At 40.3% G+C, this 27,335-nt stretch overlaps 1 protein-coding gene across 4 annotated transcripts in view; it reads right to left on the bottom strand.

The window, feature by feature from the left end:
* The window catches only part of LOC126237047 (ATP-binding cassette sub-family A member 7-like), a 607,922-nt gene that overhangs the window by 164,078 nt on the left and 416,509 nt on the right, over positions 1–27,335 (bottom strand). For all 4 annotated transcript variants that reach the window (XR_007545025.1, XR_007545024.1, XR_007545023.1 and 1 more), the window contains exon 34: positions 20,406–20,581. Coding sequence is in view for 1 of the 4 variants with exons in the window: in XM_049946811.1 (XP_049802768.1) it covers positions 20,406–20,581 (176 nt within the window). In the remaining 3 variants the exon portion in view is untranslated. The remainder of the gene's footprint in view (positions 1–20,405; positions 20,582–27,335) is intronic.

Below are 27,335 nucleotides of genomic sequence, written 5' to 3'. Positions count from 1 at the left end.
GATGGCCTTGATTCAAGCACCCTAATTGTATTCAGGGGATGTATCTGACCTCAGAGGAACTGGAGGCAAGCTGGTTTATGCAAGGAATCTAAAAACCTCCAAAACACGCATCAATGTTAGAATAAAATTTCAGGCATGTTGATGGCAAACTTCTGTTCCAGAGACTTAGTGACCTTCTGAATGAAACAATGTAAAGAAGAGAGCACATGAGGTGTTGGCGTCAGCATGTCTTCCTCATGAGGATAGTGCTCCTCAATCCCAGAAAGTGAGGACATTGATAGGCAGCTGCTTGCAGCTGAAAGAACAACTGCTGGTTGTTTGTGAGGCCAATGCCCACAACCTGGTGCAGGGAAGTAGTGCCACCAAGAGCAGAAGTGAGTATCTACTTAAATACCTATTAAGGAGTAATCCAGAGACCTTGAATAAGGGTAAGGAAGCTACCTTCAGCAATACTGAAAGGGAAGGAGTAACTGACATTATTTCTGGGACAATATTGGAGGGAAGTTATATCAAACAAATTTCACATGGCAATGGAACCATCTTTATCTGACAACATGTACAACGTCTGTTCAAAAAATGCCAGAACGTTTGTAATTTTACACCAATGGTATGTTGGAGTGAAATGCAGTTGGCATCCCTACACAAGCCTGTGTTTAATGTGTAACTGCCTATAGTTTCCTTGTTGTACATCTGTTAGGTATTGTTCAGTATTTATTGAGTAGAAAGTTGTTACACAGTTTGTGAATTTCGAGATGGCAGAGGTAGAGGACAACGCGTCTGCATTAAATTTTGCATGAAACTCATGAAAACATTTACAGAGATACACCAAACGATGCAGGAAGCCTATGCTGATGAGCAATTAATCCATACTCAGTGTTACAAATGGTGCACATGGTTTACAAATGGCAGGATGGAAGTTAAAGATGACCCACATTGAGGAGGCCCGGTGACGTCTACCAACGACACTGATGTCAGCAATGTCAACAAAATTGTGTGTGCCAATTGAAGACTGGTGTCTGAGAGATTGCAGAAGAATATAATATTTCAGTTGGATCATGTCGTGACTGATCATGTCATGAAAACCTGACACAGCATCTTGGCTGTGTTGCCACCAAGTTCGTCCCACGGCTCATGAGACAAGACCAGAAAGACCTTTGCCTCACAATCTGTGAAGAGCTTTTGGGTCATGCAAATAAGAATGAGATGTTTCTTGAGAGAATCATAACTGGTGATGAGACACAGGTCTGTGGTTATGATGTTGCCAAGGTTCAATCTTCACAGTGGGTTGGGAAAGGTTCTCCATGAGCAAAAAACGCTCATCAGGTCACGTCAAATGTCAAAGCTATGCTGATAGTAGTCTTTGACTTTGATGGATTAGTTCATCATGAATTAGTGTGACAGGAACAAACTGTTAATCGATGGTACTATCCAGATGTGTTGTGACACCTGTGAAAAAAATGTGAGAAGGAAATGGCATGAAATATGATGGCACAATTCATGGCTCTTGCATCACAATAACGCACCTGTACATTCATCCCTGTTAGTGCATAACTATTGCACAAAAAACGAAATTGCTGTGCTGCTTCATCCTCTTTACTCTCCAGATGTGGACTTTTTTTTTATTCAAAAGTTGAAAACACCAGTGAAAGGACAAGTTAAAAGAAAATTCACATGATACAGCAAGAGTTGTACCAAGACTGCTTCCAGAAGTAGAACTGACATTTGGAATGGTGCAAAAATTGTGGAGGAGCGTATTTCACAGGAGACCAAGCTCAATAAGTAAAAGGCAAACATAGAAAAAATTTGTGGACAAAATTCCAGAATTTTTTGAACAGACATTGTATATTCAGCTTAAGGTGTAAATGAGTATTAAACAGACTACAGCCCATATGAATCCTACAACAACAGACTGATATTTGTATGAGAAAGACCTGAACTTATATCTGTTTGAAGTTAAAACTTTGATAAGAAAACCAATAGACTTAGCGGAAATGGCAGACAAAATAATAGCTGCTGTCATGGGCCCATATTTAGAAAACTGACCTTGGTGTAACAACAACCTGGAACTGCACAAAGTAAGTAAGAAGACTGTGTAACTTTGCAAGAACAAAAGGACAATGGGCAAAATGTCGAAATGCCCTGGCTAAGCACAGTGTTGTTTTAAGCAAGCAAAGCAATCATCGTGGAAGTATTCTGTGAGGATGTAGAAGGTGTAACTGCCAGAGTCAGATTTCACAAAACTCTCACAAGGATACCAACTAACCCGGAAGGCACATTAAGAAGGGAGGATGTTGAGTATACAAGGATAGCGAATGAGATGCTGGAAGAGCTCAAGACTCACTACCTCCAATGCTTTCTGGCAGACTGAGATACAGTCCCTGTGAGCTACTGGTTTACAAGTAAACAATAAGAGAGCTGGGAATAAGCCAAGAAATGTGTGAGTTTCAATAAAATCCAGTGGGCGATGGGGATGTTTCAGCTGTTCAAGTCACCAAGTCCATATGATATTTGTCCGGCTATGCTGCAACAAGCAGGAGAGGGATTAATCAAACTTCTATGCAGTCAGTTTAGTTGCAGCAGTCATTCAAAACGCTTAAAGGAAAGTGAAGGTTGTTTTCATTTTGAAATCAGGGAGCACTGATCATAACAAGACTAAGGACATGAGACATCAGTTGGCACCCTTCCTTCTAAACACATTAGAGAAACTGGTTAACTAAGGTTCCTCTGAATCAAAACTAACACTCAAGCAAATCATGCAAAATTGCACTTCACCAACTTGTTGGGACAGTAGAAAAAGACCTACACTTTCAGGAAACTGAGCTCTGTATCTTCTTGGATGTTGAGGGGGGCTTTCAACAATACAACATTTAAATACCAATGGTTAAAGCTGAAGATCTGCATGTCTTCAAGACCAGTATATATAGGTGGATTAATACTATTACGAGTAGACGAAAGGTAGAAGCCACCATGCTGGCTATGAAAATGGTAATCAACACGATCAGAGAGTGACCACAAGGTGGGGTCTCATCCCCCCTATTTTGGAACCTAGTGTTGAATGAGCTCATTAAGGAGGTAAATACTAAAAACTGTTTTTATCAAGGATACACAGATGATTTACTCATACCAATACTTCGCAACCTTGCAAGTGCTGTTTGACTTCACAATGCACTTGGATTAATGTGCAAAATTGCTATAGGAAACAAGATCTAAGGGTTACACCCAGGAAAACCGATGTGCTGTTCATGAGGACACATATGACACACTGAAATCTTAAGCTCTTTCACACAATTCTATCAGCAGAAGGGGTTATGAGAAGTATCTAGGGGTGACCTGGATGTGAAACTAACATGGACCCCTCAGATAAAGAATATATGTTCCAAGGCAAAATGTGCTCTAGGAGGGGCTCTGGAGAAAACTGGAGTGTTGGTTCCAAGAACATGCACTGGATTAATATCTTTGTAATAAGACCATGAGATAGTTTATGGGACTACAGTTTACTGAAATAAAGTGAAAAGAAGGTGGCTGCTACGGAACTCAAAAAGATGGAGAGATTGGTCTGCCTAGCCATAACAGGCAGAATTAGCAACACTCCCACTGCTGGGTTGGAAATGATGGTGGACAACATTATATGTTTGGGTAACAATGGGAGCTGCAGCAGGAGTGTACAGATTAAAAACTGTAAAACACTGAGAATCTTTAGGTTTTCCATATCCTACAATAATATAATGGATGTGGTGACATAGGGATGGTCAGGGGAACGCCAGGTCCCCACATCCAGAGACAGAAGCCATACATCTGTGTGTTTGTGTTAGTCTGTGTGTGTGTGTGTGTGTGTGTGTGTGTGTGTGTGTTTTCTAATTCAGGATAAAACTTGAGTTTTTTAACAGTACTCTTCATAGCTCCTTTCTGCGAGCCAATGCCTCCTGTATGTAATGAGTAGTAATCTATCTTTTCATTATTGTTGTTATTCCATCCTAGATTCCACTATTTGCTCAAATCATTTATCAGATACTTAAATTAGACCAGTGCTTACACAGGGTGTTACAAAAAGGTATGGCCAAACTTTCAGGAAACATTCCTCACACACAAATAAAGAAAAGATGTTATGTGGACATGAGTCAGGAAACGCTTAATTTCCATGTTAGAGCTCATTTTAGTTTTGTCAGTATTTACTGTACTTCCTTGATTCACCGCCGGTTGGCCCAATTGAAGGAAGGTAATGTTGACTTTGGTGCTTGTGTTGACATGCGACTCATTGCTCTACAGTACTAGCATCAAGCACATCAGTACGTAGCATCAACAGGTTAGTGTTCATCACAAACGTGGTTTTGCAGTCAGTGCAATGTTTACATATGCGGAGTTGGCAGATGCCCATTTGATGTATGGATTAGCACGGGGCAATAGCCGTGGCGCGGTACGTTTGTATCGAGACAGATTTCCAGAATGAAGGGGTCCCGACAGGAAGACGTTCGAAGCAATTGATCAGCGTCTTAGGGAGCATGGAACATTCCAGCCTATGACTCACGACTGGGGAAGGCCTAGAATGATGAGGACACCTGCAATGGACGAGGCAATTCTTCGTGCAGTTGACGATAACCCTAATGTCAGCGTCAGAGAAGTTGCTGCTGTACAAGGTAATGTTGACCACGTCACCGTATGGAGAGTGCTACAGGAGAACCAGTTGTTTCCGTATCATGTACGGCGTGTGCAGGCACTATCAGCAGCTGATTGGCCTCCAAGGGTACACTTCTGCGAATGGTTCATCCAACAATGTGTCAATCCTCATTTCAGTGCAAATGTTCTCTTTACGGATGAGGCTTCATTTCAACATGATCAAATTGTAAATTTTCACAATCAACATGTGTGGGCTGACGAGCATCTGAACGCAATTGTGCAATCACGTCATCAACACAGATTTTCTGTACACGTTTGGGCAGGCATTGGCGCACATTATCATGATTTCATACGGGATACTCTACCTGTGCTGCTAGAACATGTGCCTTTACAAGTACGACACAACATGGGGTTCATGCACGATGGAGCTCCTGCACATTTCAGTTGAAGTGTTCATATGCTTCTCAACAACAGATTCAGTGACCGATGGATTGGTAGAGGCGGACCAATTCCATTGCCTCCACACTCTCCTGGCCTCAACCCTCTTGACTTTCATTTATGGGGGCATTTGAAAGCTCTTGTCTACGCAACCCCGGTACCAAATGTAGAGACTCTTCGTGCTCGTATTGTGGACGGCTGTGATACAATACTCCATTCTCCAGGGCTGCATCAGCACATCAGGGATTCCATGCGATGGAGGGTGGATGCATGTATCCTCGCTAACGGAGGACATTTTGAACTTTTCCTGTAACAAAGTGTTTGAAGTCACACTGGTATGTTCTGTTGCTGTGTGTTTCCATTCCATGATTAATGTGATTTGAAGAGAAGTAATAAAATGAGCTCTAAAATGGAAAGTAAGCGTTTCTGGACACATGTCCACATAACATATTTTCTTTCTTTGTGTGTGAGGAATGTTTCCTGAAAGTTTGGCCATACCTTTTTGTAGCACCCTGTATAAGACTTTGAAACTTGGTTATTAACATAAAAAGATATTGGAATGCTAGACGCCTCTGAGGTACAGGCAAATCGTACAATCATTGGACTAACCTGAAAAAGAGGGAGGTGGAGGAGGTAGTGGTACAATCATGAGCCGTGCACTGTACACAAAGATCCACCTATTAGAAGAACAGTGGAATTAGCCAGATTGAGATGGGTGGGGCACATGACACAGAAGTAGCTAAAATGATATTAGTTGGAAATTCAAAGGGACAAAGAGTACTGGTTCAACCAAGAATAAGATGGATGCATGAATGGATGGACAGAGACATGGAGGTCCAGCAAAAAATGGACTGTAAGTGATGGAAAGCTTGGGCAGTGGCTCATATTAACTGCTAGAGAATAGGTGAAGAGCAACAGGTACACAATGAAGTGCAGAGCAATAGAAAATGAAGACAAACAAAAAGAAGAAGAAGAAGAAGAAGAAGAAGAGGAAGAAGAAAAGAACCATATCACTTGCATGGAGAGAAAGTACAGTGGGCAAGACAAAGTGGCAAATTATGTCCTCATTACTGTTCTTGCTCTATGTTAATAATCTACCATGTTGTTTGACTCAAGACAGACTAAATATGATTATTTCGCAGTCAAGAACATAAAGATAAATAGAGAAAGTAGCTAAGAGTATTTTGCGGAATCAATTAATAAATTTTGCAAAAATGAGGTGGCTTTAAACTACAATAATCAAAGTACATCCAATATTACTATTACTAACATTGCACATGGAGACAATCAATGGTCCCAATAAAATATTTTAAAAATGGTAAGCACTTTGAGTCAAAATGTGATCATCTTCAGATCATATAACACAACATGATGGCACGTTGTGGAGGTGAAGAGAGTAGGTATCATTCATCCATGAGTGCCAACTGCTATTTAGTATGCTCATAATTGACTGCTTTTTTAGAGTTGTGATTGATACAGAATATTGCAAGTTAATTATGCATTAACAATCAGTATATTTAATGTCATCCATTGTGGACAAAAATAAGGTCTGGTCGATATACAGCATTCTTGATTATTTTTTTAGCCTTTCTACTTATGCAGTGTAAAAAGCATACTAGTTTTATTAGTGAAGTGTGCCAACAAGAAATAATAAACAGAGTGGAAAGTTCTGCATTCTCAGCACACACAGTGATGAAAACTTAAAACATAAACTAACTTTGCTAAAATATTTATGTTCAGCTAGTTTTACCAAAACTAAAAGTGCCAACTACAAATAAAGAGAAATAAGTAAGTTTCACATTTTCATTAATTGAAGTCTTATGGGATAACATATAGTGAAAACTACTTCCTTGGGAAATAAAATTAATTTAATTTATGTGGGCGATTCACACACTACATAGTGTAGGCATCTGAGTGCAGTGTTAGAATCGTAACTGTACTCTCAAAGTACCTTAACTGATATATCTATTGTTAACAATCCATATGAACTTGGGAGTAATAGAGGTATTCACAAATACAATGATAAAAAAAAAATTTGGCATGACTCCCTTGCGGTGTCTTACTTAGCATGGAAAGGAGTGAACATGATATAAAGGATGCACATTCTACCTTTCGGAACTAACAGTTGTTTTCTTAGGGAGGATAGAGGGACAAATTGGGGAAGGTTAGAAATAAAGGATATGTCACTCAGTCTCAGCATGGCAGGGACCCAGCAGTCGTGACAACAAAAACAAAAAAGAAGGAATATTAGGATTTATAAAACCGCCATCAATGTAAGAACAGGGGGGGAGAGAGATGAATTGGGAGCAGAACGGGAGAGGGGGCAGCTTATCAGAGGGAGTAGGGAATAAAGACAATATACTGGTAAGTACTGTGCCAGTTTCAATCCAGAGATGACGAGGAATGAAAAGTGTATAAAGAGGAAGAGAAATGAATAGCACAGTTATGCACCAGAGAGAGGGGGAGGGGACGATGACTACGATGTAGAAGGAAGATGATAAAGTAAAAGCAAAAACGAAATTGTGAGACAAAATAAACAAATATATAAATGGCATGAGGTATAGAGTTAGTAAACATAATGAGATTGTGAATTAATGAATTGGGATGATCACAGTAATACTGGAAAGGGGAAGAAAGTAGAACAAGAAAATGGGTAGCTATACACAGGAAAACTGTACACTAAAAGAGGGTGCAGAAAATAACAGGTAACAGGCAGACGTTAAATATGCAGTGAATACTGCTGAACAGCAAAAAGATGACAAGGAAATGTGAGAAGATTGATAAATACAGAAAAGCAGTAGTCAAATAAACTCATGTCCTCAGTTCTGACTGCAACGATTCCTTCTACTAATCCCTCCTTAAATTTCAGACTGATCAGCCCTTAGCCCTTACTCACCTTGTCCTTGACCAATACATTGCCTCTTTCAACCACAATTTCCAACAGCTGCTGCCTCCATTCAAGATCGTACATCTTTCACTCACAGGATGTGCCAGAAAACTTTATATGACTCTCTGTGAAGCCAGCCATAAACTTGAACAAAATACTTCACACCATTTAATGATACTGTCCAGCTTGTTGATCAAATATTTCAAATGTAGTGTCCCTCTACCTCAGCCATCATCCCCAACAAGAGCCCTCTTAGCCAACAACCCATACCTGGCCTTCTCCATCATTCCTGAAAAATATCACTGAAAGCCCAAAGCTTGCTGAAGCTGAGTCATGAGCTATGCATGATCGGAGGGCAGAACACTCTTATTATCAACCTTTCTGCAGACACAGTCTCCATTACTGTTGCACTTGACTGTGCAGGGCCAATTTAAGATCCAAGCGACACACATCCCTACTTGGGGCACAAAGTGGATAAGGGAGCCAGAGGTGCCACAACTGAAAAATTTCTGTACAGGACGTTTCAAAATTAGTAGTAGACGCTCGGGGCACCACTCTGAGAAGGTTGTCAGGAGTCCCCAAATGCCAAATGATAAGTTGCTTATGGAGAAAGATGTTTTCCAGCCCTGTGACTGAGAGGAGTATGTAGAAAATAGACATAGTCAGCTGTCAGATAATTTCACACACAAAACTGTTTCCTAATGGCTCCACATCCTTTCCATATCTAGAATGAACTATAGAAAATTCTTAGAACCCTAGGCCCCTTACAAGTATTCTCAGATGTTTCATTAGAACACCTTACCACCTGTGATCCATACATCCCCTACGTAAAAGATACCAACTGCTTCCTGGAACATCTCAAATCCATTCTCACCACTCATTTTACACCAACTTTCCACAATATATCATGTTCTCTCTACCTAAGAACACTACCCCTCCCAATGGCCAACTGAAATTCTTCCTAAAATGTCAGTTATTATTGCTCTAACCAAGTTCATCCTTACTCAAAACTACTTTCTCTCAGTGAGCAAACAGCATTCTCATCTGAATGTGGCGGTCAAATAGACCACTGAAATAGTATGTCGCAATGATTGTATGCTCTTGAGGGTATTTTTGTTCTGTCGTTGCAACTACAAAATGCACGATTTTTTCACCAGACGCATTTCGCTTTATTGAGGTAAAGCATCATCAGTGGTCTGTAATTAAGTTATTTACATTTTTATTTGTTTTAAGATACAAAAACAGTTCATTTACAATAGGTTGATTTGTACTAACAGTGATTTTTCGGCTGATTTCTCACTTACATCGGGAAATGCTGCCTGCTAGCACATCGCTGTTTTTCTGTGCTAGACACTGATAATTTTGGTCTCATTTTTAGGTGTTCTGCAGCACTATGCGTTTCTTAAGTTTTTCACAACACACTTTATTCACACCACTGTATTCTGTTCATTTTTGTACTTCAAATATGTGTTGTTGTTTGTGTTTTGTAGTGTTGCCAACATAACCTTTCCAATATTTTGTCTTTGACCTACAACATTTCTTTAATATTAAATTATTGTATGTTTTTAATTCTTTTTAATCATGTTTCTGTGTAAGAGCAGAGAAGGAATAGTTTTTTCCCCCTTTTTTTGGGGGGGGGGGGAGGGGGAAGGGCACCATGATGAGTGGACGTACGTATACAGCAGTGTGATGGGGTGTGACTTAAAGGAGAAGGTGAGGAGCGAGAAGTGAAAACAAATGGTGAGTGAGGAGAGGGGTTGTGGGAGAGTGGAGGGGCTGAAGGATGGAAAAGGCTCTTTTCTTTTCCATGTAATTTCATCAATTATTCCATAGAGTGTCTGGTTTCCAATATTTATTTGGTCATTGAGCAACTGTTTATTTTGTGTTAATGCTTTCTGTATGTGGAAAGTTTCTTGGAAAGGGAGAAGGTGCCTGTCTTCACTGATTTTTATGATACATCGTTTTCAATATTGCTTGGTCTATGGTGTTGTTCTGTTGGATGATCTGCAAATGTTGAATGATTTGTACTGTATTTAAGTGCTCTGATGTGTTCTTTATTTCTTGTGTTGAATGTCCTCCCACAATAAGCCACGACCCTGTTGCTGTTAAATTCCGACATGAGCTGGTGGACATATCTCCGTTTTACATGAAATCTAACGTGATCTTCTCACAGACAGCCAGCATTCAAATGTGATTTCTGAATGAGAACCCACTGCTTAAGCCCTGCTTATGTACAGAATGCAAATGCTGCTACTTTGTGTAGTGGTACTGAAATGCTGATAATTTGCATATCTAAGCATGTACTGCACTTTATGCCAATTTTATGTTTCTTGTATACGATCTTCATATACCACAATTTTAATGGCCGATAGTATAGATAAACCATGTTGTAGAGAAAGTCTGTAGACCTGTGAGACTGCTAGCAAATTAAGCAGCTGAGCGCACAGGGATGTGAGATCTTCAGAAATTTGTTGTGAAATGTGCAGAAACTTGGAGATGATCAGTGCCTGGAGCAAAGATTAGCAGCTGATCCTTGACATGGACAAATGTAACTTAATGCACAAAATGAACTGATACCACTGATTAGATGATCAGCGATAAATTTCTAGAATTACTCACAATGTTCAGGTATATTAGAATATGTGTCTGAAGTTACTTATGGTGGATCAGATTTATTGGTAGAATTCTAACAATGTGTAATTTACACACGAAAGAAAAAATTTACAAAAATCTTGTTCTGCAAATTCTTGAGTATTGATTATCTACCTGTATTAATGAAAGAGACAGAAAATAGTCAAAGAAAAGCTGTACGATTCATGAGTTGTGCACTCAGTTTGAGAGTGTCATGGAACTGCTCAATGAACTGCTGTAGGACACATTACAAGAAGGAAGATGTGCACTGCTAGCAGCCTTATTAAATCAGTTTGAAGAGAACATGTCCAAAGTGAGTCAAGAAACATATTACTTCATGGAGCTTCTACCTCGTATGATGATCTTTACACTAAAATGAAATCAAACAATGGAAAATCCAGGATGGAATGTAACAATATTATGAAAAAGAAAGTTGCTGCTCACCATATAATGGAGATGCTGAGTCGCAGATAGGCACAACAAAAAGACTGTCACAATGTAAGCTTTTGGCCATCAAGACCTTTGTCAAAAATAGATGACAGACACACAAGCACTCACACACTCAATCACAACTCACATACACACATACACAAGACTGCAGCCTCTGACAGCTGAAGCCACACTGCAAGCAACAGCAGCAGTGCATGATGGGAGTGGCAACAGGGTGGAGATTGAGTATGGTTTTGGTATGGGGTCTGAGTGGGGTACAGCCAAATGGGGGTGCCCCAGGGATCAGTGTTGGGGCTACTACTGTTCCTTATTTATATAAATGATATGCCTCCTCTAGAGTGTAGCCATGTATAGAAATGAAACATGGACGATAAATAGTTTAGACACGAAGAGAACAGAAGCTTTCGAAATGTGGTGCTAAAGAAGAATGCTGAAGATTAGATGGGTAGATCACATAACTAATGAGGAAGTATTGAATAGAATGGGAGAGAAGAGAAATTTGTGACACAACTTGACTAGAAGAAGGGATCGGTTGGTAGGGCATATTCTGAGGCATCAAGGGACCACCAATTTAGTATTGGAGGGCAGCGTGGAGGGTAAAAATCGTAAAGGGAGACCAAGAGATGAATACACTAAACAGATTCAGAAGGATGTAGGTTGCAATAGGTACTGGGAGATGAAGAAGCTTGCACAGGATAGAGTAGCATGGAGAGCTGCATCAAACCAGTCTCAGGACTGAAGACCACAACAACAACATGCCCTCTAGTATTACGGGTAACTCTAAAATATCTCTGTTTGCTGCTGCTGATGATGATGTAAAGGATGTTGTGTGCTACATTGGTCCGGTTTCAAATAGTGTTGTTCATGACCCAAATTCATGGCTTGTAGAAAATAAACTAATGCTAAATCACAGTAAGACTTAGTTTTTATAGTATCTAACACACAATTCAACAAAACCTGGCGTTTTGATTTCACAGAATGAGCATATGATTAGTGAAACTGAACAGTTCAAATTTCTAGGTGTTCAGATAGATAGTAAACTGTTGTGGGAAGCCCATGTTCAGGATCTTGTTCAAAGACTTAATGCTGCCATTTTTACTATTCAAACGGTATCTGAAGTGAGTGATCATTTGACACAAAAATGAGAGTACTTTGGTTATTTTCATTCACTTATGTCATCTGGCATTATAATTTGAGGTAGGTCTCCCCATTCTAAAAGGATCTTTTTGGTTCAGAAACGGGTGGTTTGGACAATAAGTGGTGTAAGTTCACGAATCTCATGTCGACCCCTGTTCATGAGTCTGGATATTTTGGCATTGGCCTCTCAATATGTATGTTCCTTACTGTCATTTCTTGTTAACACATTAGCTTATCCCCAAGAATTAGCAGCTTTCACTCAGTTAATACTAGGCAGAAATCCAATATGCATTTGGATCGCACTTCTTTGACTCTTGTGCAGAGAGGTGTGCAGTATACTGCTGCATCTATTTTCAATGAGCTACCACTCAAATTCAAAAATCTTAGCAGTAATGCAGGCACTTTCAAATCAAAACTGAAGAGTTTCCTCATGGGTCACCCCTTCTATTCCGTTGAGGAGTTCCTTGAAAAATTAAGCTGATTCTTGTTGTACTGCTGACTGGGTTTACTTAAACTTATGAATTGACTTTTTTGGGTTCATAAACATTTTATTTTTACCTGTTATTCCTTTCATGTTGTAATTTCATGTACTGTGATGTTCCATGACCTTGGAGATTTGGTCATTAATTTGGTCCTATGGAACTTGACATGTAAATAAATAAATAAACAATGCATTCAGATTTATATCTCCATGCCTCCAGCTGCCACCATCCACTCACAGAAGTACAGCATCCTCAAGACTCTACTAAGCAAGGCACACTCCATTTCCGACAAACCAAGTCTGAAGGCAGAGTTGTGTCACCTGAAATCAGTCTTCCACAAGAATCAATACAGCAACTGATAGATTCGGGCAGCCCTGTGACTCATTAGCTACAAGAATAACGTGGATGATGAAAAAACTGAAGTGCATGATAAGAAAACCACTTTCATAACATTTGATGCAAAATATTGTCAGAAAATGGAACACTACCGTGAAAACACCATGTAGCGCCAACTTTCCACCCACTATCAAAAATACAAGCTTTATTAGGGATAGTTAAAGATGACCAAAGCCTGAAAAAAGAGAGGGTGTATCACGTTCTGTGTGATCCTAAAAAATTTATGTTGACAAATGATCCGCACAATTGAAGAATGATGCGCAGAACATGAGTGCCACACCAGCTTGCTGCAGTCCAACAATTCAGCAATAACAGAACACTGAACTGAAGATGGACATAAAATGAATAACCAGCAGACGAAGGTCCTGGCTATCACTGATAAAACTTGGAACTGCATTTTCAAAGAACTGAAGTCCATGCAACTGATAATTTAATCAACAGGGACACAGGCTTTCAACTAAGCAAGGTATGGGAGCCGATACTTAGCTCCATCAAAGAAGAATGTGACACCCAGATGGTAGATGTGACAGAAACAGTGGGCGGAAGGTAACCGAGGCTCCCTACCCCCTCCACTCATCATTGTACCCCCACCAATGAGGACAGTACAGGGCAAGCAAGGGCAAAACTCTGAACTGGCAGGTATAAATACTGCCAGCAAGCCACAGGCACTTAATTCTGTCAGTAGCAACTATTGATAACAGAATAGTTGATCACCAAAATATTGTGGACCTTCAACGACTGGATCCTGCAGTACACCTGAGATCCTAGGAAGCAGCACATACAATGGGAAAGCCACAGATCACATTCAATACCCTGTTGCTACACCTCATGTATTGTAACAACTTCATATGCTGTCCACACAGGGTTTGAGACATTGCCGCTTAAGCCTGTCCTACTTTTAGATGATGACTTTCCAGTGTGTGGAGTATTCCTGTGACTATGCACTTAAGTTTCAATATGACCCAAGCATTCTCAACTTGCCAGTGGCCTTGTCACGCTGTTGGCGAGCTGGGTGCATTCAGCCCTAGTGAGGCAAACTGAGGAGCTACTTGATTGAGAAGTAGCAGCTCTGGTCTCATAAACTGACATACGGCTGGGAGATCACATGCTCCTCCATATCCCATCCAGTGATGCCTGTGGACTGAGGATGACATGGTGGCCGGTCGGTATAGTTGGGCCTTCCAAGGCCTGTTTGGAAGGTGTTTATGCTCAGTTTGGTTGATGTCAACAGATACCACACATCATTTGAATAGGCTGATTCTCGCCTGATGCAGGAAGGTGTCTGTGAGGTGGGCCTGGTGTGCTCAAACATTATCATCTTGAAAGGTGAACTCAGTGCTCAAATGCTGAATTATTAACTAGACAATAGGTCAGAGGATCTCTTCCAGATGCTTTACAATGCCAAAATGATTCTTGATAGCAATGAGTAACATCCAGTAACCATACATGAAACTGGCTGAACTACCTGCCCTGCCGCCGTTGGATAAGCAGCTGCAGCAGCAAGTCGTATACTCCTAGTTCACTCATTTGTTACATAGTTTAATTCTTAATTTCTTTGCGTGTTTTTGGTAATTGCATTGTTTAATTCACAAATTTCGGGCGTATTATAGAATTTGAGAGTTGTAGCATTGCGTTTTAGTACCTGAATAGTGTAAATTCGCGTAGTCGTTTATCTTCTGTTTTTGTTTTGAACGGCCATTGTCAGTTGGTCACAGTCAGTGTGCTCCCTGCCGCCGTTGGATAAGCAGCTGCAGCAGCAAGTCATATACTCCTAGCTCACTCATTTGTTACATAGTTTAATTCTTAATTTCTTTGCGTGTTTTTGGTACTTGCATTGATTAATTCATAAATTTCGGGCGTATTATAGTATTTGAGTTGTAGCATCACGTTTTAGTACCTGAATAGTGTAAATTCGCGTAGTCGTTTGTCTTCTGTTTTTGTTTTGAACGGCCATTGTCGGTTGGTCACAGTCAGTGTGCTCCCTGCCGCCGTTGGATAAGCAGCTGCAGCAGCAAGTCGTATACTCCTAGCTCACTCATTTGTTACATAGTTTAATTCTTAATTTCTTTGCGTGTTTTTGGTGCTTGCATTGATTAATTCATAAATTTCGGGCGTATTATAGTATTTGAGTTGTAGCATCGCGTTTTAGTACCTGAATAGTGTAAATTCGCGTAGTCGTTTGTCTTCTGTTTTTGTTTTGAACGGCCATTGTCAGTTGGTCACAGTCAGTGTGCTCCCTGCCGCCGTTGGATAAGCAGCTGCAGCAGCAAGTCGTATACTCCTAGCTCACTCATTTGTTACATAGTTTAATTCTTAATTTCTTTGCGTGTTTTTGGTACTTGCATTGTTTAATTCATAAATTTCGGGCGTATTATAGTATTTGAGAGTTGTAGCATCGCGTTTTAGTACCTGAATAGTGTAAAATCGCGTAGTCTCCTTCCGCCGCCGAGCAGTGTGTCAGCAGTGCGCAAGTAGCAGCATTACTGCATTTACTAGGCAATCTTGTATTTTAATAACCATTTAAATTTTGTCGATTTGTTTGCGCTCTCTGTAGATTAGTTCAGACGTTCTTTGCACAACAGTTTTTAGCATGGATAAGGACTGCAACTGCTGTGTTCGGATGCAGGCTGAGTTGGCGTCCCTTCGCTCCCAGCTTCAGGCAGTGTTGACTTCGGTCACACAGCTTGAGGCTGTTGCCAATGGGCATCACTGTGGGGGTCCGGATGGGGGTTTGTCGGGGATGGCCAGCTCGTCCCACGCATCCCCTGATCGGACTAAGACTGTGGTTGCCCGGGATACTGCCCGCATTGAGGCTGATCCCTCACCTGTGGTAGAGTGGGAGGTAGTCTCAAGGTGTGGCAGGGGGCGAAAGACATTCCGGAGGGCTGAATGGAAGGCCTCTCCAGTTTGTCTGACGAACCGGTTTCAGGCTCTGTCTCAGGCTGATACTGATCTTCGGCCTGACATGGCTGCTTGTCCTATTCCAGAGGTTGCCCCTCAGTCTGCAAGATCCGGGCGGTCGCAGAGGGTGGGCTTACTGGTAGTTGGGAGCTCCAACGTCAGGCGCGTTATGGGGCCCCTTAGGAAAATGGCAGCAAGAGAGGGGAAGAAAACCAATGTGCACTCCGTGTGCATACCGGGGGGAGTCATTCCAGATGTGGAAAGGGTCCTTCCGGATGCCATGAAGGGTACAGGGTGCACCCATCTGCAGGTGGTCGCTCATGTCGGCACCAATGATGTGTGTCGCTATGGATCGGAGGAAATCCTCTCTGGCTTCCGGCGGCTATCTGATTTGGTGAAGACTGCCAGTCTCACTAGCGGGATGAAAGCAGAGCTCACCATCTGCAGCATCGTCGACAGGACTGACTGCGGACCTTTGGTACAGAGCCAAGTGGAGGGTCTGAATAAGAGGCTGAGACGGTTCTGCGACCATGTGGGCTGCAGATTCCTCGACTTGCGCCATAGGGTGGTGGGGTTTCGGGTTCCGCTGGATAGGTCAGGAGTCCACTACATGCAACAAGCAGCTACACGGGTAGCAGGGGTTGTGTGGAGTGTGCTGGGCGGTTTTTTAGGTTAGATGGCCTTGGGCAAGTACAGAAAGGGCAACAGCCTCAACGGGCGGGGGGCAAAGTCAGGACATGCGGGGACCAAGCAGCAATCAGTATTGTAATTGTCAACTGTAGAAGCTGCGTTGGTAAAGTACCGGAACTTCAAGCGCTGATAGAAAGCACCTAAGCTGAAATCGTTATAGGTACAGAAAGCTGGCTGAAGCCAGAGATAAATTCTGCCGAAATTTTTACAAAGGTACAGACTGTGTTTAGAAAGGATAGATTGCACGCAATCGGTGGTGGAGTGTTCGTTGCTGCTGGTAGTAGTTTATCCTGTAGTGAAGTAGAAGTGGATAGTTCCTGTGAATTATTATGGGTGGAGGTTACACTCAACAACCGAGCTAGGTTAATAATTGGCTCCTTTTACCGACCTCCCGACTCAGCAGCATTAGTGGCAGAACAACTGAGAGAAAATTTGGAATACATTTCACATAAATTTTCTCAGCATGTTATAGTCTTAGGTGGAGATTTCAATTTACCAGATATAGACTGGGACACTCAGATGTTTAGGATGGGTGGTAGGGACAGAGCATCGAGTGACATTATACTGAGTGCACTATCCGAAAATTACCTCGAGCAATTAAACAGAGAACCGACTCGTGGAGATAACATCTTGGACCTACTGATAACAAACAGACCCGAACTTTTCGAATCTGTATGTGCAGAACAGGGAATCAGTGATCACAAGGCCGTTGCAGCATCCCTGAATATGGAAGTTAATAGGAATATAAAAAAAGGGAGGAGGGTTTATCTGTTTAGTAAGAGTAATAGAAGGCAGATTTCAGACTACCTAACAGATCAAAACGAAAATTTCTGTTCCGACACTGACAATGTTGAGTGTTTATGGAAAAAGTTCAAGGCAATCATAAAATGCGTTTTAGACAGGTATGTGCCGAGTAAAACTGTGAGGGACGGGAAAAACCCACCGTGGTACAACAACAAAGTTAGGAAACTACTGCGAAAGCAAAGAGAGCTTCACTCTAAGTTTAAACGCAGCCAAAACCTCTCAGACAAACAGAAGCTAAACGATGTCAAAGTTAGCGTAAGGAGGGCTATACATGAAGCGTTCAGTGAATTCGAAAGTAAAATTCTATGTACTGACTTGACAGAAAATCCTAGGAAGTTCTGGTCTTACGTTAAATCAGTAAGTGGCTCGAAACAGCATATCCAGACACTCCAGGATGATGATGGCATTGAAACAGAGGATGACACGCGTAAAGCTGAAATACTAAATACCTTTTTCCAAAGCTGTTTCACAGAGGAAGACCACACTGCAGTTCCTTCTCTAAATCCTCGCACAAACGAAAAAATGGCTGACATCGAAATAAGTGTGCAAGGAATAGAAAAGCAACTGGAATCACTCAACAGAGGAAAGTCCACTGGACCTGACGGGATACCAATTCGATTCTACACAGAGTACGCGAAAGAACTTGCCCCCCTTCTAACAGCCGTGTACCGCAAGTCTCTAGAGGAACGGAGGGTTCCAAATGATTGGAAAAGAGCACAGGTAGTCCCAGTCTTCAAGAAGGGTCGTCGAGCAGATGCGCAAAACTATAGACCTATATCTCTGACGTCGATCTGTTGTAGAATTTTAGAACATGTTTTTTGCTCGAGTATCATGTCATTTTTGGAAACCCAGAATCTACTATGTAGGAATCAACATGGATTCCGGAAACAGCGATCGTGTGAGACCCCAACTCGCTTTATTTGTTCATGAGACCCTGGAAGGCGTTTGATACAGTTCCGCACTGTCGCCTGATAAACAAAGTAAGAGCCTACGGAATATCAGACCAGCTGTGTGGCTGGATCGAAGAGTTTTTAGCAAACAGAACACAGCATATTGTTATCAATGGTGAGACGTCTACAGACAAAGTAACCTCTGGCGTGCCACAGGGGAGTGTTATGGGACCATTGCTTTTCACAATATATATAAATGACCTAGTAGATAGTGTCGGAAGTTCCATGCGGCTTTTCGCGGATGATGCTGTAGTATACAGAGAAGTTGCAGCATTAGAAAATTGTAGCGAAATGCAGGAAGATCTTCAGCGGATAGGCACTTGGTGCAGGGAGTGGCAACTGTCCCTTAACATAGACAAATGTAATGTATTGCGAATACATAGAAAGAAGGATCCTTTATTGTATGATTATATGATAGCGGAACAAACACTGGTAGCAGTTACTTCTGTAAAATATCTGGGAGTATGCGTGCGGAACGATTTGAAGTGGAATGATCATATAAAATTAACTGTTGGTAAGGTGGGTACCAGGTTGAGATTCATTGGGAGAGTGCTTGGAAAATGTAGTCCATCAACAAAGGAGGTGGCTTACAAAACACTCGTTCGACCAATACTTGAGTATTGCTCATCAGTGTGGGATCCGTACCAGATCAGGTTGACGGAGGAGATAGAGAAGATCCAAAGAAGAGCGGCGCATTTCGTCACAGGGTTATTTGGTAACCGTGATAGCGTTATGGAGATGTTTAATAAACTCAAGTGGCAGACTCTGCAAGAGAGGCGCTCTGCATCGCGGTGTAGCTTGCTCGCCAGGTTTCGAGAGGGTGCGTTTCTGGATGAGGTATCGAATATATTGCTTCCCCCTACTTATACCTCCCGAGGAGATCAAGAATGTAAAATTAGAGAGATTAGAGCGCGCACGGAGACTTTCAGACAGTTGTTCTTCCCGCGAACCATACGCGACTGGAACAGGAAAGGGAGGTAATGACAGTGGCACGTAAAGTGCCCTCCGCCACACACCGTTGGGTGGCTTGCGGAGTATAAATGTAGATGTAGATGTAGAATTAGATGTAGATGTAGATGTACCTGCTGAAACCAAGGAACTACATACGTGCAACATACGTTGGTCCCTGGCATTCTTCTAAGACTACCATCAGGTGTCAGACAAATCCTACAATTGGTGAAGGAAACCCATACCATTGACCCATAGTGTGCGAGGTTTTCTATTGTTGTTTATAAAGGATACCAAGAGGTCAAACTGAGCATGTGAAAAAAGTCGCATACTGCCTGGGTTAAGTTGCGTTGCATTTTCCTTGAGGTACTAACAAGAAATAATCTGAAAGTAGTAGTTATTAGATGGATATTGTTGATCATGGGCAACCCTCATGAGGCAGGTCTTTAATGTTCTGAGTCTCATAACAATGGCTGAATGTTCAAATGAAGTAGCTGTGGTGCACACCAATTCTCCAGGCAACTTCTCATGCTAGTTACCCCTGTCGCTGTGAAGTGATGGTGTGCACCCCTGTCACTGTTAAGTGAAGTGATGGTGTGCAGATGGGTAAGCCTTGAAATGAACCTTTGAGGCCTGTTGACAGACTGAGTAGTGCACCCAAGCCACACTGTCCCACTGAAGATGGGAAATATCACACACACTACTGCACTGCACTGAAAATGCAGATTTACTTTTCTCTCCACCACTTTGGCTACCTGTACATAGCAATTTTCTGTAGAATATTGAGAAAGAGGTTTCCAATCAAAAGATACAAGTCTTAAGAGTGGTATCAAAATTTTTTTTAGTAGTTTATGGGAAAAAAAATTAATATATCTAACCACACACTTAAAAAGCAATTTACGAGCCTTGAGAGAAAGACATTGAACATTGTGAGTCATTTTTAGACTGCATTGCAGGCATACAATGTGACTGTAACATAATTCTTGAAAAACAATAACACTAAATAATATGGTCAATTGTTTACAGTGTAAAATGTATACAAACACAACAGAAACCACATTTAATAAAGACACTTACTTTAAAACTTCAGTCATCTGGTTCAAAGTAAAATTCATTGGATGATTAATGACCTGAATTCCAAAGTTATGTGTAACTTCACTTTTATTTTCTGGCAGTAGCATCCTTAGTATAACATTATTTATGGCATTCATATATGCTACAGACGAAATCCATCCTTTGTTGTTAAACCAAACCTGTAATAACGTAAATAACTTTCAGAGAAACAATCTTGATAATGGATGACATACTGCCATGAGAGATGTTGCAACCATATATTTTTAAATATATTTGTTGTAACAGTCTCAATTTAAAATTGCCATTTATGACTTAGACTATCGCAATAAAAATTTTTAAAAGCATCTTCAGCTTTCAGAGCACAGGTTAAATCTCACACAGCTAGAAAGAAAAAAAAAACTAAAACACATGAAAATATTATAACTAAGGACTTCTGAAACTAAGTGACACACGTTGTCCCATAAGAGCACTGCATGACATGATTAGTGCACAGTCAGGACAGAGAATATGTTCTGAGTTTCCTAAAGATACAGTTCTGCTGCAGTAAAGATAACAGGCGCATCACAGGGTGCAAGTGAAATGGTGCGCAACACCTGGAAGGTTAATCCAAAGTTGAAGTACATAGGATGGTTCTATTCTTGTGGGCAAAACACAGAGAACAAGAAGAGTGGAAAATTAAGAAAAGGCACTGTTCTCCTGTATGACAATGCACTATTCTCCTGCATGATAATGCAACACTTAGCATGGTGTATACAAGACAAGGTTTGCTTCATTTTTTTTAATGGGAGCCCTGGCAACATCTGCCATACAGTCCATATCGTGTACCATTCCAGCTTTTCGGCAAGCTGAAAGAACGTGTGGGAGAAAAGAGTTTTTACAAGGATGAGCATGTTCACATGGCAGTTCTCTAATGGCTCTGAGACAAATGAATGGAATTCTATCATCAAGGAATTGACCGAATAGTAGAATGTTCTGACTGTTGTTTACAGAAACTTGGTGAATATTTTGGAAAATAGTGATATGTATCTCTGTCCCTTTGAAACGTAGTGCAGTGTTAAGTAGAATTTACTTGGCCTGCCATAATAATGTGTAGCTTACTTTTGAAGTCCTCTCATAAAAAGAAAACTCAATTTTTACATTGCAAATATATATATATATATATATATATATATATATATATATATATATATATATATATATAGAGGGAAACATTCGACGTGGGAAAAATATATCTAAAAACAAAGATGATGTGACTCACCAAACGAAAGCGCTGGCACGTCGATAGACACACAAACAAACACAAACATACACACAAAATTCAAGCTTTCGCAACAAACTGTTGCCTCATCAGGAAAGAGGGAAGGAGAGGGAAAGACGAAAGGATGTGGGTTTTAAGGGAGAGGGTAAAGAGTCATTCCAATCCCGGGAGCGGAAAGACTTACCTTAGGGGGAAAAAAGGACAGGTATACACTCGCACACACACACATATCCATCCACACATTACAGACACAAGCAGACAGACAAATATGTCTGCTTGTGTCTGTAATGTGTGGATGGATATGTGTGTGTGTGCGAGTGTATACCTGTCCTTTTTTCCCCCTAAGGTAAGTCTTTCCGCTCCCGGGATTGGAATGACTCCTTACCCTCTCCCTTAAAACCCACATCCTTTCGTCTTTCCCTCTCCTTCCCTCTTTCCTGATGAGGCAACAGTTTGTTGCGAAAGTTTGAATTTTGTGTGTATGTTTGTGTTTGTTTGTGTGTCTATCGACGTGCCAGCGCTTTCGTTTGGTAAGTCACATCATCTTTGTTTTTAGATATATATATATATATATATATATATATATATATATATATATATATATATATATATGAATTTTTATTAAATTCATTAATCTGTGCTACAAAAGCTTTGATAACAAGATAGAATTATTAATATTTAAAAGTAAGTAAATATACAGGCATTACAGATATGTCTCTAACACAATTTGTCCAATGCATATTGTCTCTAAACCAGAGACATCAAAAAATTACAATTCGGCAACACTATAAACACACATGACATTTACTTCATTCAACATAGTACAGCAATGCCGCCAGTTAGGGCTCCGTGTAGAGTAGAATACAGAAGGCGGAGAATTTGATTCTAGATCTAGATGTACCAGTATATAATTTTTTTATTTAATAATTTTAGATTGCATAGTACGGAACCTGGATTTTCAGCCATTACACAGTAATTATAAAATGTCTTACACAAAATTCAGGAATTACTTAATACTGTAATATGAATTATATAGGAAGGTGACCCAATTTTCAGCTGTTAGACACATCACCTGCCATTAGATGCTGCTCTTTCTGAGCACCTAGTAATATGGTGTGAATCTCTCTCCTGCAGGCAGCACTGTTGCCATACATCGTCATTCAATTTCATTCATAATACAACTTTATCCACAAAGCAACCAGATTCTTCATTCAACTGTTGGTACTTTCTTTTAGCATTATAGCTGTGAATGTGTGTCTAAAATGTTTTAGTGTGACTTCTAACTAAATATGTTAGGTGGGAGCAATAAATGAGAGGTGCTTCACAAGTACGCAAGGTGGACTGTGTACCATGTTTATCATTTTTTCTAGTGGGAATCCTAAGTTGACATTTTGAAGACAGGAACAGATTGCAGATGCATGTGGTACCTGCAAGAGAACAATACACCTAACTGGAAAAGTGTTACAGCTGTGAAAACATCAGGAAAAGTTGATTTTGTTTTGCCTGGAATGCACTGAAATTGCATGAAACATATAACACAGCTGGGTAGTTCTGACACGGATGTTTTAAGGCACTCCAAGTTTGAAATATATATAAATGGTGACTCTCCATTCTAACTAAGCATGAGAAAATTGACTTCAAATCTAATGGTGAGTCAGTGCAAACAATTTTGAAATATACTGATATTAAGTACATTAAAAGTAACAATGAAAAGACAGTTCCAATGTAGAGGAGTGACAAACCTGGAGACTAGAAATCTATTCTGTAGGAATCAGCATGGGTTTTGAAAAAGACGGTCGTGTGAAACCCAGCTCGCGCTATTCGTCCACGAGACTCAGAGAGCCATAGACATGGGTTCACAGGTAGATGCCGTGTTTCTTGACTTCCGCAAGGCATTCGATACAGTTCCCCACAGTCGTTTAATGAACAAAGTAAGAGCATGTGGGCTATCAGACCAATTGTGATTGGAATGAAGAGTTTCTAGATAACAGAATGCAGCATGTCATTCTCAATGGAGAGAAATCTTCCGAAGTAAGAGTGATTTCAGGTGTGCCACAGGGGAGTGTCGTAGGACCGTTGCTATTCACAATATACATAAATGACCTTGTGGATAACATCGGATGTTCACTGAGGCTTTTTGCGGATGATGCTGTGGTATATCGAGAGGTTGTAACAATGGAAAATTGTACTGAAATGCACGAGGATCTGCAGCGAATTGACGCATGGTGCAGGGAATGGAAATTGAATCTCAATGTAGACAAGTGTAATGTGCTGCGAATACATAGGAAGATAGATCCCTTATCATTTAGCTACAAAATAGCAGGTCAGCAATTGGAAGCAGTTAATTCCATAAATTATCTGGGAGTACGCACTAGGAGTGATTTAAAATGGAATGATCATATAAAGTTGAGCGTCGGTAAGGCAGATTCCAGACTGAGATTCACTGGAAGAATCCTAAGGAAATGCAATCAGAAAACAAAGGAAGTAGGTTACAGTACGCTTGTTCGCCCACTGCTTGAATACTGCTCAGCAGTGTGGGATCCGTACCAGATAGGGTTGATAGAAGAGATAGAGAAGATCCAACAGAGAGCAGCGCGCTTTGTTACAGGATCATTTAGTAATCGCGAAAGCATTACGGAGATGATAGATAAATTCCAGCGGAAGACTCTGCAGGAGAGACGCTCAGTAACTCGGTATGGGCTTTTGTTGAAGTTTCGAGAAGATACCTTCAACGAAGAGTCAAGCAGTATATTGCTCCCTCCTACGTATATCTCGCGAAGGGACCATGAGGATAAAATCAGAGAGATTAGAGCCCACACAGAAGCATAAAGACAACCCTTCTTTCCACGAACAATACGAGACTGCAATAGAAGGGAGAACTGATAGATGTACTCAAGGTACCCTCTGCCACACACCGTCAGGTGGCTTGCAGAGTATGGATGTAGATGTAGATGTAGATGAGTCATATTCCTAAGAAAGAGGCCTGAAATAAGAGAAGAAGGTAGTTCAACAGTGATGAAGCCTTGATACCTTGATGAGGCATGGGTGAAAGCAATCATTCCAGCATGAGAAAATTGGGTTCAAATGCAGTGGTGAATGCGAGGAATTTAAAAAGATACTGATGTTAAATACATTAAAAGTAACAACTGTAATCCACCCCCTCCTTCCAACTTCCATCTACAATCCACATTACAAATGTCTTTTATGAAGATTTGAGAGGAGCGAAGATTACAATAAACTTTCTAATTTACTTAGCTTGTCATGTTTGACTTGACACCAGTTCTTCTTGTCTAAGGGTCTGATTCTTGAAGCTGAAAAATGTCACATCAGGTCCTCATGGTTGGTTTGAACTAAATAAATCTGAAGAGTGTTGTTGCAGCATTTTTTTGCGTAAATATATTTTCTCATATTTTAGTATATCATACAGTATTTTGATTTTTCACATTAACAAAACCAAAATTACATTGTTCACACAAAAATATTTCCGATCACATCATAGGCATGCTTACGACTCTCTCACTCTGCGGATATAACAGTATTTCAAAGGGTTTACAATTTTTCCTAACAAATGAATTTCTACTAGTTTTTGTTACCTTATTATTTACAATTATTATTTCGTAACTGAATCCAGAAATAAACATAGTAAACAGTGCTGGATTACATAATTAGCGACAGAAATTTTAAGTGTGCAAATATTTTGTCGTAATTTAAAAAAAAAAGAGAGGGGGGGGGGAGAGGGAGAGGGATGGAGGGAGAGGGAGGGGTAGAGAGAGAGAGAGAGAGAGAGAGAGAGAGAGAGAGAGAGAGAGAGAGAGAGAGAGAGAGAGAGAGAAACTGTACATTCACATTCAGAGCTAGTACTTATCGACTGTAACATCAAGACTAATATTTTTTATTAAGTAATTCCTTTTCATAAATTTTAGCTTGAAATATAACATACTGTGCATGAAGTTACATGAAAGTTTTAAAAAAGCAACTGAGATAATTTTGACCTGTCCAAAATTCAAAAAATAATATTGATATTGACAATTACCATTGAGGAAAAGCAATTCTAGAGGAGGATGTTCCATTGTTATTTAATGTATTTGTTAATGATATAGGTGTTGAGGAGGAAGAAAAGAAAATATTGTATGCTGATGACATGACAATACTAAATAGTGACCAAAATATGGAACAGCTTGAGAGAAGAGCATACATATCTGCAAATGTCACAGTTCAATGGCTGTTGGAAAATGAACTGGTTATAAATCTAAAAAAGACTATGTATGCAGTGTTTAAAAACAAGGAAAAGGCTGTAGACATGGATTTAGAGGTTGATGGAACAAGGCTGGAAGAAGTAGAATCTGCTAGATTCTTAGGTATTCTTGTGGATAATGAACTGAAATGGAAAAAACATATTAACAATGTCTGTAAGAAACTGAGCTCTGTCATATTCTTAATGATGCAGCTATCACAGTATTCAGACAAGAACCTTCTGTGTACAGTGTATCATGGACTTTTCGAACCATACTTACAGTATGGAGTGACTGTGTGGGGAAACTCAAACAAACAAGAGACAAAACGAGTGTTCACATTACAAAAAAAAGCAATTAGGACCATTTTAAGAAGAAAGACCTCTGAAACATGCAGAAACTGTTTCAAGAATTTAGGTATCTTAACTTTTTCATCGTTGTATATATACAAAACAATAGTGTACATCACAAAAGGTAGTGAGGACTGGATTACAAATGCTAGTGTACACACCCACAATACAAGAAAGAAGAATGAAGTACAGAGCATACCCCACCGACTGGCAATGCTAGAAAAAGGACCCCAGTACTCTGGTATCAGAGTACTAAGAAGTCTGCCCAAAACCCTGCAAGATAGTGTACTTCACAATGACTTTACAAAGAAACTTAAAGAGTATCTCATTGAAAAAGAGTTTTACAGTGTTGCAGAATACTTATGCCATTAAATTTGTATATATTGTTACTCGTTATCGGTGATGTAAAAATGTAAGCTAAAGGTGTAGAAAAATAAGTGATAAAGAATTTTAATACTTTGACATGTCCTATATTACACGTACATTTACTGTACACAATGTAATCTTACAGGATCAAATAAAATTCAATTCAATACACAACAGAAGAAAGTTTTAAATGTAAAAAAGTGACATACCTGCAACACGAGTCATACTCATGAGAAAGATGCCTGAAGTAAGAGAGGTAGTTCAACAGTGTATTACCTTAATGAAATGTGGGTGAAGCATAATCATTCTGGGAAAACATGCTGGAAAATGAGTGATAGTACTGACAATTTTAAAGTTCCCACAGGAAAAAGTTGTTGGATAATGGTTCTTCCTCTGGTTTTGCTCCGGAAAGCAAACTTGTATTCAGGTGTAAAAAAACAGCAGAGACTATCATTCAGAAATGTATGTTGCCACTTTTAAGAAGTGATCCACTGAACAGTTCTTATGATACCTTGCTCTGAAGTTGGTCACTGTAACTGACACTGCCAGTTGTCATTCAGCTGTTACAGAAAAAACATAAAGCACAAACAACAGAAAAGTGGGAATTGTGCCCTGGGATAAAAAGAAAAATATTCCGTGGATGAATTTGTGTTTGGGGGGGGGGGGGGGGGGAAGAAAAGGGGGAAGACATGCTAGTTTTTTCAAGTGTAGTGAGTACATGAGTAGG

The sequence above is a fragment of the Schistocerca nitens genome, chromosome 2 (genome assembly GCF_023898315.1).
Source record: "Schistocerca nitens isolate TAMUIC-IGC-003100 chromosome 2, iqSchNite1.1, whole genome shotgun sequence".
NCBI classification, from domain to species: domain Eukaryota; kingdom Metazoa; phylum Arthropoda; class Insecta; order Orthoptera; family Acrididae; genus Schistocerca; species Schistocerca nitens.
The sequence above is the reverse complement of the archived record's forward strand: the minus strand, read 5'-3'. Positions and strand labels throughout refer to the sequence as shown.